Raw genomic sequence first — 13032 nt, 5'->3', positions numbered from 1 at the left:
CCAGAGATAGTGATGTATAGATTCAGAAGGATGAATAAGAGGGGAAAGTGAGAGAGGAGAGAATTTTAGGAAAGAGAGCAGAGGAATGGTATGGAGACGAGAATGAGATATTGGAGCAACTGAAAGAAGTTCGGAGAGCTGAAAAACTGAGTGGAAGAAAGCATCAAATAAACTGCAGAAATGAGCAGAGGCTGGAATATGAAGAACCCTGGAACGCTTATAATAATATTAGCTAACATTTATTGACCATTTACTCTGAATCAGCCAATATGCTAAGAACTTTACATATATCACCTCATTTACTTCTCACAATTGCCCTATAAAATAAGCACTATTCTTGTCCCCATATTACAGATGAGGAAACTGAGCCTTTAAGGGATTAAGCAACTCAAGTTCATATAGCTAATAAGTGGCAAAGCCAGGACCAGAACTTAGAACCCATTTTCTTAATGGCTATAAGGCGAAGAATGGGCTGGGGAGGCCAATTAGCATGCTTAAGTCCAAGTGAGGGATAACAGTGATCTGGTTTAAGGCAGTGGCCCTGAGAATGAAGATGAATGGACAGATTTGAGATACTTAAGAGAGTGAATCAAGAAGACTTTGTTAGGGACTTTCCTGGAGGCGCAGTGGTTAAGAATCCACCTGCCAACGCAGGGGACACGGGTTCAATCTCTGTTCCGGGAGGATCCCACATGCCGCGGAGCAACTAAGTCCATGCGCCACAACTACTGAAGCCCGCACGCCTAGACCCTGTGCTCTGCTGCAAGAGAAGCCACCGCAGTGAGAAGCCCATGCACCGCAACGAAGAGTAGCCCCCCGCTCGCCGCAACTAGAGAAAGCCCACGTGCAGCAACGAAGACCCAGTACAGCCAAAACTAAAAATTAATTAATTAAAAAAAAAAAAAAAGAGGAAGACTTTGCTGTAGGGGGTGAAGAAGAGGGAGGAATCCATGGAGATGCCCAGATTTCTGGTTTGGGCAACTAGGAACCCCTGAGCAAAAGGAAGAAAGCAACAGGGAAGGAGAGTGAAACAGGCAATAATAAACAAGTTTAGGACATTTCAACTCTGACATACCAGCACCAGCAGAACATCCAAGTGAAACTGTTTAGTATGTAGTTGAATAAGTTGGTCTGAAGCACAGAAGACGTGAACTGGAGCTATTACCAAGGGGACTCAAAGACATGAGAGGCAATGAGCTAGTCTAGAAAATGTGCTGAGAGGGCAAAGAGGGGGCTTGGTGCAGAACCCAGAGGATCACTCAGTATTTAAGGCATGGGCAGAGGAAATCCAAAAAGGAATTTGAGAAAAGTGTGTCCAGAGGAAAACAAAGAGAGAAAGTTATTACAGAAACTAAGTATATTAAACCCATCTTGTGCACCAGTTCAAAATCCTCCCCACACCACTTCTTACTCCAGCCACAGAACTGGTCACAGTACACCTCTTGCTTCCAGCTCTGGAGCTTCTCTGACACTGCAGGCTGCTGCTTGAAACATGCAGAGTCCCAGCTCCAGTCACATTAATAGGATTGAAATTGGAGGTATCAGTACAAACTCATGATTTTTAATATGGAGAAATAGAGTTACGTATAGATATGTATTAAGTATATATTTTCCAGCTCCATCTGCTAAGAGGTCCTAGAAGCAAGTATATCATAGTAGTTATGAACACACTTAGCACTCAGATCTTGATTTCTAAATACCCTTTTCCAATAAAAGGAACCAAAGACATGATCTTTTATATATAAAGTCCTAAAGAATCTACAAAAAAACTATTAGCGCTAATAAATGAAATATGCAAAGATGCAGGGTGCAAGATCAATACACAAAAATCAGTTGTATTTCTATACACTGGGAATGAACAATCAAAAAAGGAACTTTTTTAAAAAAATCCTGTTTATAATAGCAACAAAAAGAATAAAATACTTAGGAGATGTAGGATTTATACACTAAAAACTACAAAACACTACTGCAAGAAATTAAAGAAGACTTAAATAAATGAAAAGATATACCATGTTGTTGGACTGGAAGACATAATATTGTAAAGATGGCAATACTCCTCAAAGCAATCTGTAGATTCAATGCAATCCCTATCAAATCCAACATTATTTTTGCAGAAAAGGAAAAGCTGATGCTAAAATTCACATGAAATTGCAAAGGACTCCAAATAGCCCCAAAAAAAATCCTGAAAAAGAATAAAGTTAATTCACACTTCCTGATTTCAAAACTTAATACAAAAGTGCAGTAATCAAAACAGTGTGGTACTGGCATAAAGACAGAGATATAGATGAGTGGAATGGACTTGAGGGTCCAGAAATGAGCCCATAAATCTATAGCCAATTGATTTTCAAAAACAGTACCAAGACCTTTTTTTTTTTTTATAAATTTATTTATTTATTTATTTATGGCTGTGTTGGGTCTCTGTTTCTGTGCGAGGGCTTTCTCCAGTTGCGGCTAGTGGGGGCCACTCTTCATCGCGGTGCGCGGGCCTCTCACTATCGCGGCCTCTCTTGTTGCGGAGCACAGGCTCCAGACGTGCAGGCTCAGTAGCTGTGGCTCACGGGCCCAGTTGCTCCGCGGCATGTGGGATCTTCCCAGACCAGGGCTCAAACCCGTGTCCCCTGCATTGGCAGGCAGATTCTCAACCACTGCGCCATCAGGGAAGCCCTACCAAGACCATTTGATGAGGAAAGAACAGTCTCTTCAACACATGGTGCTGGGAAAATAGATAGTCACATGTAAAAGAGTGAAGTTGGACCCTTTCCTCACACCATATATAAAAATTAACTCAAAATAGATCAAAGACCTAAATCATAAGAACTAAAACTATAAAACTCATAGAAGAAAACATAGGCAGAAATCTTCATGACCTTGGATCTGGCAATGGTTTCTTACATGTGATAGCATTAGCATAAGCATAAGCAACAAAAGAAAACTGTATTAGACTTGATCAAAATTTAAAATTTGTTCACATCAAAGGATACTCTCAAGAGAGTGAAAACACAATCCACAGAATGGGAGAAAATATTTGCAAACCATATACCTGATAAGAATATAGTATCAGAATATACAAAGAGCTCTTACAACTCAACCACAAAAAGACAATCCAATTAAAAAGCAGGCAAAGGACTAAAATAGACATCTCTCCAAAGAGGATATAACAGTGGCCAACAGGAGCTTCCCTGGTGGCGCAGTGGTTGAGAATCTGCCTGCTAATGCAGGGGACACGGGTTCGAGCCCTGGTCTGGGAAGATCCCACATGCCGCGGAGCAACTAGGCCCGTGAGCCACAACTACTGAGCCTGCGCGTCTGGAGTCTGTACCCCGCAACGGGAGGGGCCGCGATAGTGAGAGGCCCGCGCACCGCGATGAAGAGCGGTCCCCGCACCGCGATGAAGAGTGGCCCCCACTTGCCGCAACTAGAGAAAGCCCTCGCACGAACCGAAGACCCAACACAGCCAAAAATAAATAAATAAATAATAAAAATTAAAAAAAAAAAAAAAAAGTGGCCAACAACCACATGAAAAGATGTTCAATGGCATTAGTCATTAGGGAAACGCAAATCAAAACCATAATGAGATACCACTTCATACCCACTAGGTAGGCCGTAACATTTTTTAAAAAAAGAAAAGACAAGTAACGAGTGTTAGCGAGATACAGAGAAACTGGAACCTTTATACGTTGCTGGAGGGAATGTAAAATGATGTAGTCACTTTGGGAAACAGTTTGGCAGTTCTTCAAAAAGTTAAACAGAGAATCGCCATATGTCCCAACAAGTTTATTCCTAGAAATATGCCAAAAGAACTGAAAACAGGTATTCAAACAAATACTTGTACATAAATGTTCATAGCAGCACTACTCCAAAAGGTTCCAAAAGGTAGAAACAATCTAAACATCCATCAATCGATGAATGGATAAAGAAATTGTGGTATATCCATACAATGGAATATTACTTGGCCACAAAAAGGAGTGAGGCACTAATACTTGTTACAACATGAGTGAAACTTGAAAGTATACTAAGTAAAAGAAGCTAGTCACAGAAGGTCACATACTGTATGATTCTATTTATATGAAACATCCAGAAAAGGTAAATCCATAGAGACAGAAAGCAGACTGGTTGCCAGGGCTGTGGGGAAGAGGAATAGGGAATGACTGTTTACTGCACATCATCCTTTTGGGGTGATGAAAATGTCCTGGAACTCGACAGAAGTGATAGTTTCACAACACTGTGAATGTACTAAATGCCACAGAATTATATGCTTTAAAATGTGTTATGTGATTTTGTTTCAATTTTTAAAAAAGAACCAAACTCCTAGAGTCAAAGCTTGATCTAAGAAAAGGATGAGCCAGAAAGTAAAGAAGTACTCAGAGAATGACAAGGACATAACAAAAGGACACAGGACCCATCTGGGGGAGGATTATTCCTCAGCTAAGAGCTTGCTTATTTTAACTGGGACTGTCAATATATTTTTGTTTATAAGCTACATTAACAAAACTTACCTTTCAAAAATGTCCACTGTGAATGTCAAAGTATATTCTTGAGTATTTTATACCTAGTTGTAAACTTTTTTAAGAAGTGTTATTTATACTTGTTAAACTACAAAATTATCTTCAGAAAATGCTTAAACATTACATTTCATATTTGAAATAAACATTTATTAAAAAAAAAAAAAAGAATACAGGAGCCAGCTTGAAAGGACTCCAACCAGCCAAATCTGGGACAATTTGAACATGTAATGATTGTCAGGGTTGTCTTCATGGGTATGCAACTAGAACATCACACAGGGCCCTGCACTCAAAATTTTAATGCTCTGCAGTCACTGTCTTAAAATTCTTAATAATTTTACCCTTGAATTTGTGTTTTATGTGAAATCTGATGGCACAATGGAGGATGCTGGAGGCTTGAAGCCTCTGCAAACACATGGCTCTGACTCCTGCCACTGCCCACTCCTCACTCCCTGGTCCCCTGGGCCCTACCCAGCCTTGCATTCACTACCTTACTCCAGGGCAGTGACTAAGTCACCTTGGCTGGGGGAGGCCCACATTCCGCCATCACCTTCCACCTGGCCAGGAGCCTGGGTGTGAGAGCAGAAGGGATCAGGGTTGAGCCCACGCCCCATGGCACCATGGGGCGGGCAAGAAGGCAGGTATCACTGCCGTAGTCTGGTAGCAGCACAGTACATTCTATGTGCCACTCAGCAGGGGGCTCCTGCCACCACCACCCAGGAATCAAGAGCACCCCAGCATGGAGGCTGCAATCCCTGGGCGGGTGCACATTCACCATGGGTTGGAGTGGTGGGTCCATGAGAAGAGGAGATTGACTTTCTCATCCTCACCCAGGGCTGTGCATCTTCATTCTGCACTAAGCCCCACAAATCATGTGGCTAGCACTGGTGACAGTAATAGATTGTAACTCACTGAACAAAATAGGAATCTGTGAATCATACTGACAGGTCATTTCTGCAGTATTCCTACCAAAAAGGTAAAACCTGAATCTGTCTAATCATGAGGAAGCATTAAACAAACCCAAATTAAGGGAAATTTTACAAAACAGACCAGTATTCTTTAAAAATTTCAAGATCATGAAAGGCAATGACTAAGGAATGAGAATATATGAAACCAAAGAATCATGACAACTAAACTCATATGTAATCCTGAATTAGTTCCCAGACCAGAAAAAAATTTTTGTCTTGCTCTAAAGGACATTAATGGGACTTGGTAGAATTTGGATGAAATCTGAGATGAGATAATAATATCCTGTCAATCTTAACTTCCTGATTTTGATTATTATACTATAATTATAAATGAGAATATCCTTGTTTTTAGGAATTGCACACTGAAATATTTAGGGGTAAAAGGGAATCACACGGGCAACTTATTGTTCTCAAAGGGTTTAGAAAAACAATAATGTGTGTGTGTGCATAGACATACACACACATATATAGAGATTAAAGCAACTGTGGTTAAATGTTAACATTTGTGGAATCTGGGTAACAGGTATATGAAAATTCTTTGTACTATTTTTGCACTTTTTCTTTAAGTCTGAAATTATTTCAAAATAATATCTAAAAAACTTTTAGAATTCTCTTCAGGAAATCCCCTAGGATCAAGTCTAGTGGCCCCCTTGAAAATCTACCACTGTCTAGGCTTTCCCCCTTTAACTCTCTTATTCTCCCTATCTTGCCCTCCTGACCTTGGAGTTAGAATGGATTTGTGATGAGACTACAGAACCACCACCTGATTATGTTACCTGGGAAGGCCCTGATGATACTCCTTTCACAGAGGCACTGGTGAGGAGGGCAACTGACACCTCGGAAAAGCACAATGGTGGATGTCCTTTATGAGCTGAGACTGACGGAAGATGCTGCTGCAACAGGACTCCTGAGTATCAGTTAGAAACAAAAGAATGCCTAAATGGCAAAGAACAGATGGCAGGCCATAAGTACTATAATGGGAAGCCAGGCTGGGGTGCAACCAGGGTGTCTTGACCCACAGAGATCTGTGATGGTGGCTTATAGGTCATGGTGTTCTGAAGGAAAAGATAGACAGGGTGTTTTTGTTTTGAGGAGAGAAGGGGTGTTTCTTGACTCAAATATTTTTAAAAGAAAATCAAGAACTAGTGAGCAGAAGCCTGTCAGTCTCCACAATGGCAATAATGGTCTTTCACCAGCTTCCTGATTTAAGTCATTCCACAGACTTAGAGCCAATGACTGAAGAAGCTGTATTCACCTGAGGAAGGTGAATACCACAAGAATTATACCAATGCCACAAGAATTATATCATAAACTTTCCTCTGCTCCTACCAAGAGACCAAGGCCTTCAACCAGGATAAATGTGCCTTGGGGAAAGAGGAATTCAGACTTTGATGACTGCAAGATCTGAGCTGAAACTGGTACAAGGAGGCTCTAAATGCTACCATAGTCCCTCAGTTTAGAGTGGGGGCTTGTGGGGGTGATAAGATAAATGCAGGTTTGGCCCAAATTTGTTTTACAGGACCCACTCTGTCATTCCATAGGGTACATTCCATAGGATACATACATATACTCAGTAGCTGGCAGAAACCTCACACTGACCTTAAAGGAAGAGCCCCTACCTTAGTCTGCTCAGACAGCTATTTAAAAAAACACCATTAAATGGGTGGTTTAAAAAACAGGTATTTTTTTTCTCACAGTTCTGAAGGCTATGGTGTCCAAGATCAAGGTGCTGGCAGATTCAGTGTATGATGAGGCCTTCTTCCTGATTTGCAGACAGCCACCTTCTTGCTGTATCCTCACATGGGCAAAAGAGAGAGAGAGCATCTCTCTTGTATCTTTTCTTATAAGGGAACTAATGCCATTGATAAGGGCTCCACCCTCATGACCTAATTACCACCCAAAGGCCCTACCTCCAAATACCCTCACATTGGGGGTCAGGGCTTCAACATATGAATGGGGAAAAGCACTCAGTCCATACCACATTGTTATTGTAGAAAGGACAAACTGAAAGCCCCTAAATCTGCTTTCCCTGGCTCCAATAGTAAATTAGAAGCAATTCGTGCAAAAAATTTCAGACGTTAATGCCACCTTCAAAGATATGAAGTATATGGGGGGGGGGGCGTTCCTCTCTATATCATCATTCAATTCACCTCTCTGCGCCCTGCAAAAACTAAACAGAAAAAGTTCTAGGGACGGATGGTGATGGTGGTCACACAACAATGTGAATATATTTCATGCCACTGAAATGTACACTTAAAAATGGTAAAAACAGTAAATTTTATGTTATGTATATTCTACACCACACACACATACTAGATGGATTATGGCAGGAAACAACGGACTACCTCAACTGCAGCTGCTATTCTGGATGCAGTGGTTTTTTTTTCTCTGACAGTTTCGTTGAGATATAATCCCACACAATAAAGCTTTAAAGTGTACAATTCAGTGGTTTTTAATATATTCACAAAGCTGTCATTGATCACCACTATCTAGTTCCAAAATATTTTCATCATCCTAAAAAGTAACTCTATAACCATTAGCAGTCACTCCCTATCCCTCCTTCCCCTTAGTCCCTGGGAACTACTAATACACTTTGTTTCTACACATTTGCCTATTCTGGACACGTCATATAGAATCATACAATATATGACCTCTTGTGCTCAGCTTCTTTCATGTTTTCAAAGTTTATTCATGTTGTAGCAGGTATCAGTATTTCATTCCTTGTTATAGCTGAGTAATATTCCATTGTGTGGATATACCACAATATGTTTATCCATTCACTGGCTGAGACATTTGGGTTATTTTCACTTTTTTGCTATTATAATAATGATTCTATGAGCATTCATTTACAAATTTTTGTGTAGACATATGTTTTCACTACTCTGGGACATATGTCTAAAAGCAGAATTGCTGGGTCATATGGTATCACTATGTTTATCTTTTTGAGGAATTTCCAAACTTCCACAGCAGCTGCACTGTTTTATATCCTCACCAGCAATATACGAGGGTTTCAACTTCTCCACATCCTTGTCAACACTCATTATTTCCCCTTTTTGACTGTAGTCATCTTAGTGTATGTGAAGCGGCATCTCACTGTGGCTTTGATTTGAATGGCTGCAGTACCTTTACTGGAAAAAACAAAAAACAAAAAACAACTCATTCTCTGGCACTTGGTATGTGACTACCAAACTGACAAACCCATCCTTCTCAAAAGGAGGATCAAAAGCAGTTCAAGGGCTTCCCTGGTGGCACAGTGGTTGAGAATCTGCCTGCCAATGCAGGGGACACGGGTTCGAGCCCTGGTCTGGGAAGATCCCACATGCCGCGGAGCAACTAGGCCCGTGAGCCACAACTACTGAGCCTGCGTGTCTGGAGCCTGTGCTCTGCAACAAGAGAGGCAGCGACAGTGAGAGGCCCGCGCACCGCGATGAAGAGTGGCCCCCACTTGCCGCAACTAGAGAAAGCCCTCACGCAGAAACGAAGACCCAACACAGCCAAAAATAAATAAATCAATTAATTAAAAAAAACAAAACTATTATAGATCATAAATCTCTGCCAGATTGGAAATTAAAAAAAAAAAAAGGCAGTTCAATTTCACATGATGTTAAATAGGATTATCATTCCTTGGATAACAGGATTATATATTCTTGCCTATGGTCACAGGCAGGAATACACTTGACTGTGTATCCTGTGGGAAGAGTCTTTGTCCCTGGCCTCACCTTTGGGCAGGACCTTGTGACATGCTCTAAACCAGCAGACTCTGAGGAGATATTTGCCACAACTGAGCAGGCATTTACAATTCATGTTTCCTTTCAGTCTCTCTCTCTCTTAATCCTAAACTCTGTCATATCCCAGACAGCGGCTACTCCTTGAGCCTGGGGCCCACAATGAGAAGACACACAGAACAGAACCCCAGTCTACCGACAGACAAGCCAAGCCTGTCACACAGTAGATACTTGGTATGTGTTTTAAATTTACATATATTTTTCAGTGTGCATAGAAGAAAAACAGTCTCAAAAGCTCAAACTATTAAAGGTGCTAATTAAATCAATGTATACTGAAAAACAGTAATTTTCACTTTGTTCATTCTGTATTGTTTGGGTTTTCTTAATGAGGTGAACATGTACTACTCTGTAATTTTTTATTCACTTTTTTTTTTTTTAATTACCTATGCTGGTCTCAACATAGTTTAGATTAAGTTACAATGAATTTACTTTTCAAAAAAATCAATAATAAGAAATGAGTTGATTTAAAGCATTTTGTACATATGTGATTACATTTAAGCTTTCATTGTTAAAGTAATATCAGTTCTTAGCGATTTCCAAAAATCCCTTTAACTATGTGAATAGCTTCATAATAAATTAGCTCCTCCCTGACCACCATTATAATGCAAATTTGCTGAGTGGGTTAAGTAAACAGAGCTGTGGCATGTTTGCCACCCTATGTGACACCACCTACCTTCTCAAAAACCTCCATTTGATCTGAGCCACCCCAATTCTCAATTTACTCTTCCATTCTGCCTGGGATGAGAAAGGGCTGGGATTGAAAGACTTCTAAAGTATATTAAAGCAGGCTAATTATAGGCTAACTGAGGGGCATCCTGCCTGAAGTTAACTTGGTTAATTTCATCTACAAACACAACTGTAAACAACATTCCCAGCTAGTTTATACAGTCTAGACTGCCAATTCATAGGCCGCATTCCCAGAAAAAAGGAGCTTCAACTAGGAAATAAAATATTCCTTAAGACATTTATTTTTGCTTAAAAGGAAAGTACTAATCTGTCCTGGTGAAAAGACATAAAATGGCAAATAAAAATACAGGAAACATTAAAATTGACAGTGCTAGTTTCAAAACTAATTTAAATTCATTATCTATGATTTATTCACAATTAAAATACATTTGATAACTTTTTACTAGATTATTTATAGTCAATGTATAATTTCAATGGAACTTTAAGCAATTACAGTTCGACTCCATGTAGTATTAACTTTTCTTCTCTTCTGAGTCTTGTACCAATTTCAACTTTTCTTTTAATTCCTTCTGATCTCTGGAATACTGTTCAAATATTGGTTGATAAATATATATTCCTCCAGCAATTCCAAGGATGCTAGCAAAAAGTAGTTGTGGAAAAGTCAATCTTCCAAACATTTTTTCAACAAACACCACACAGTGCAAGGGTGGTTTCCAGGAAATCTCTTCAGATCTGTATACAAAGAAAATGGGAAGCAAAGCAGTAACTTAGCACAATATCCTTTATAAAGACTTCATGTCACAACTTTGCTCCTGCATGAACAGTATTTTTGTCATAATATGTAAATATGCTTATTGGTGTAACTAAAATAGGAATCCAGATACATAGGGAATATGAGAAATGACGGTTAGGGGATGGGGTTAAGATAAAGCTAAATCCTATTATAGAATGTTTTCAGTGGTTTTGGGTTTTGTTTTGTTTTTTTTTTGGACAACAGGAAACACTTTATTCCCAGGCTCTCAGCAGCCCTGTGGCCACTGGCTAAGAATCCCCAGTGTGGGGAGGGCTAGTCCCCATCGTCTGGCAGGGGCTGGCGGTCTGGGTTTGTCTCAGGGACACAGGCATGGCGGAGAAGGGGGTTACTCTTTCCGGAAAATTAGGCACTTGTTGTTGGCTGGCATGTCCACCATCCTCTCCAGGAGCAGCCCACTGGCCTGGCCCAGGTCCTCCAGAAGGGCTGTATCCCGCAGCCCCCACTCTGGGTTCCTGCATCTGACGGTCAGGTCAAAGTCCACGTTACTCTGGGGAGAAATCCTCCCGTTGATGGCACAGGGCCCATAGGTGATGAGGAGCGCCTTGCCTTTGAGCAGGGGTCCTGCTGCGCTGAAGAGCCCCTCGGTGCAGCTCAGGGGGCTGACGTGGCTCATGTTGATGCAGAGTAGCAGATCCAGAGATTGCGGCAGGATCCCGCCCCACTGCTCCCGATCCCACCTCACGTCCAGGTACAGCGGGGCCTTCACGTTGGATAGTCCCTGGGCCTGAGTGGTGGCCAGGATGCTGTCCAGACAGCTCTGATCCACGTGGTTCGGCTGCCACTCGGCGTGGGGGAAGGGCCGCCCGAAGTGGGCCGTGTGCTGGCCAGAGCCCGAGGCCAGCTCGAGCACGCAGCCACCGTGCACAGCCGCAGCACGCGCAGGATGGGTTCCTTGTTCCGTTCTGCGGCCGCCGTCACCACCAGCGTCTTTCTAGTCCTGCGCCGCGCGGTCCGTTGGCAGTGGTAGTCAGGCGCTGCCGGGCCCGTCGGGAGTGGTGGTGCGGTACCGCGGGGCCCGTCGGGAGTCTTCAGTGGTTTGAAATGGATGATTTTTTAAATGGCAGTAGTGTGAGAGAGGGGAGAAGCATACCCTTTATGCCTTTAAAGGCATACCAAAACTACTGAAAGAAAGAGCCCCCCAAAAAAAGTTGAAAGTGATTGCCAATCCCATCTGGAAGCAGGAGAAAGGAATTTCTTACTTTTCATTATTAGCCCTTTTTTGGCAATATGTATGATTAAAAACAATTTTAAAAAACAAGCTAAAAGACTTTCTAGTTCCTTTTGATGCTGTAGTAGGTACGTATTGACATCACCTCTAAGTCATTTGCCATCCATTTTTGACAAAAATATAACGGGGATTTGGCTGGTTTTACTTTTAACAATTGAGGAATTAAGGCTCTAGAACGTCTCAGAAAATTATACTCCTTGCTACAGTCTATAGTCTGTGAGAAGTCCTATAGTTGCAGGAGAACCTAAGCAGATGTTTATGAACGAGGAAAGCAGAGCGAAGAATTTACACGTTTTCTTTATTACAACAATATTTCACAGCCTCCTAAACCAGCTCCCAAGTTCACAAAAATCAGTAGGGGCTTAATAATTAGTAGCTTGCTCTTAATATATTGCTAAAATTGTCATTTAAACTAATCGGGGGCGCGGGGAACCTGTTTTCTCTTGGACTCTACAGCTAACTGGATAAATGACAACTTCACCAAGCTTGGTTTGGTTCAATGACCGCTAGGTATAAGAAAAGGAAACATTTGCAAGTCAGCTCCTTGGAAAACAGACAATTAAACCACACAAACACGGGAAGGTTCCCCTTCTGCCACTAGCTCGCTAAGTAACCCTGACCAAGTCCTTTAACGTTTGGGGGCCCCATTTCCCACAGGCTAAATTACGCCCTACCTTGCCTACGTCGTTCAACAAATACTTATTGTGAGATCACCCAAAGAGTGCAATGTTACACCAACACTTCCGTTTGTAATAATCATTACTATTATCATTACCACTCAGAGACCTCTGACCGTTCTGCTCTGGTTCCGCGCCGCCTCCCGCCTGCCCTCGCAGAGGTGAGATCCGGCTCCTTTCAGCAGTTTCCGGACCACCAGCCGCAGAGACCACGAAGCCAAAGGAGGGCAACAATCCCTCAAGAAAGAAACGTAGACTGGAAAGCAGGGACGAGCCCGTGGCGACGCGCAGAAGCGTTGCCTGAACATGCAGCACTGCGCCACAGGGACCAGCCGCGGGCGTGGGCGTAACCAAGTTAGCCTTTCCCGGCT

General features: G+C 41.9%; 1 protein-coding gene and 1 pseudogene across 3 annotated transcripts; both read right to left on the bottom strand.

The window, feature by feature from the left end:
* Positions 1–10200: 10200 nt before the first annotated feature.
* Positions 10201–13013, bottom strand: PIGBOS1 (PIGB opposite strand 1). Of its 3 annotated transcripts, none has more exons than XM_028162021.2 (2): positions 12771–13013; positions 10201–10674 (listed from the first exon to the last, which is right to left on the bottom strand). In XM_028162021.2, the coding sequence occupies exon 2, from the start codon at positions 10617–10619 to the stop codon at positions 10455–10457; it is 165 nt and encodes a 54-aa protein (XP_028017822.1). In that variant the 5' UTR covers positions 10620–10674; positions 12771–13013; the 3' UTR covers positions 10201–10454. The 3 variants fall into 3 exon arrangements, with proteins under 3 accessions (XP_028017822.1, XP_028017823.1, XP_028017821.1); XM_028162022.2 differs by having other exon boundaries at positions 12778–13013; XM_028162020.2 differs by having other exon boundaries at positions 12760–13011.
* Positions 10681–11794, bottom strand: LOC103009778 (methyltransferase-like 26; annotated as a pseudogene).
* Positions 13014–13032: the final 19 nt, after the last annotated feature.

The sequence above is a fragment of the Balaenoptera acutorostrata genome, chromosome 3 (assembly GCF_949987535.1).
Source record: "Balaenoptera acutorostrata chromosome 3, mBalAcu1.1, whole genome shotgun sequence".
NCBI lineage: Eukaryota > Metazoa > Chordata > Mammalia > Artiodactyla > Balaenopteridae > Balaenoptera > Balaenoptera acutorostrata.
This window is presented reverse-complemented; position numbering and strand designations above follow the sequence as displayed.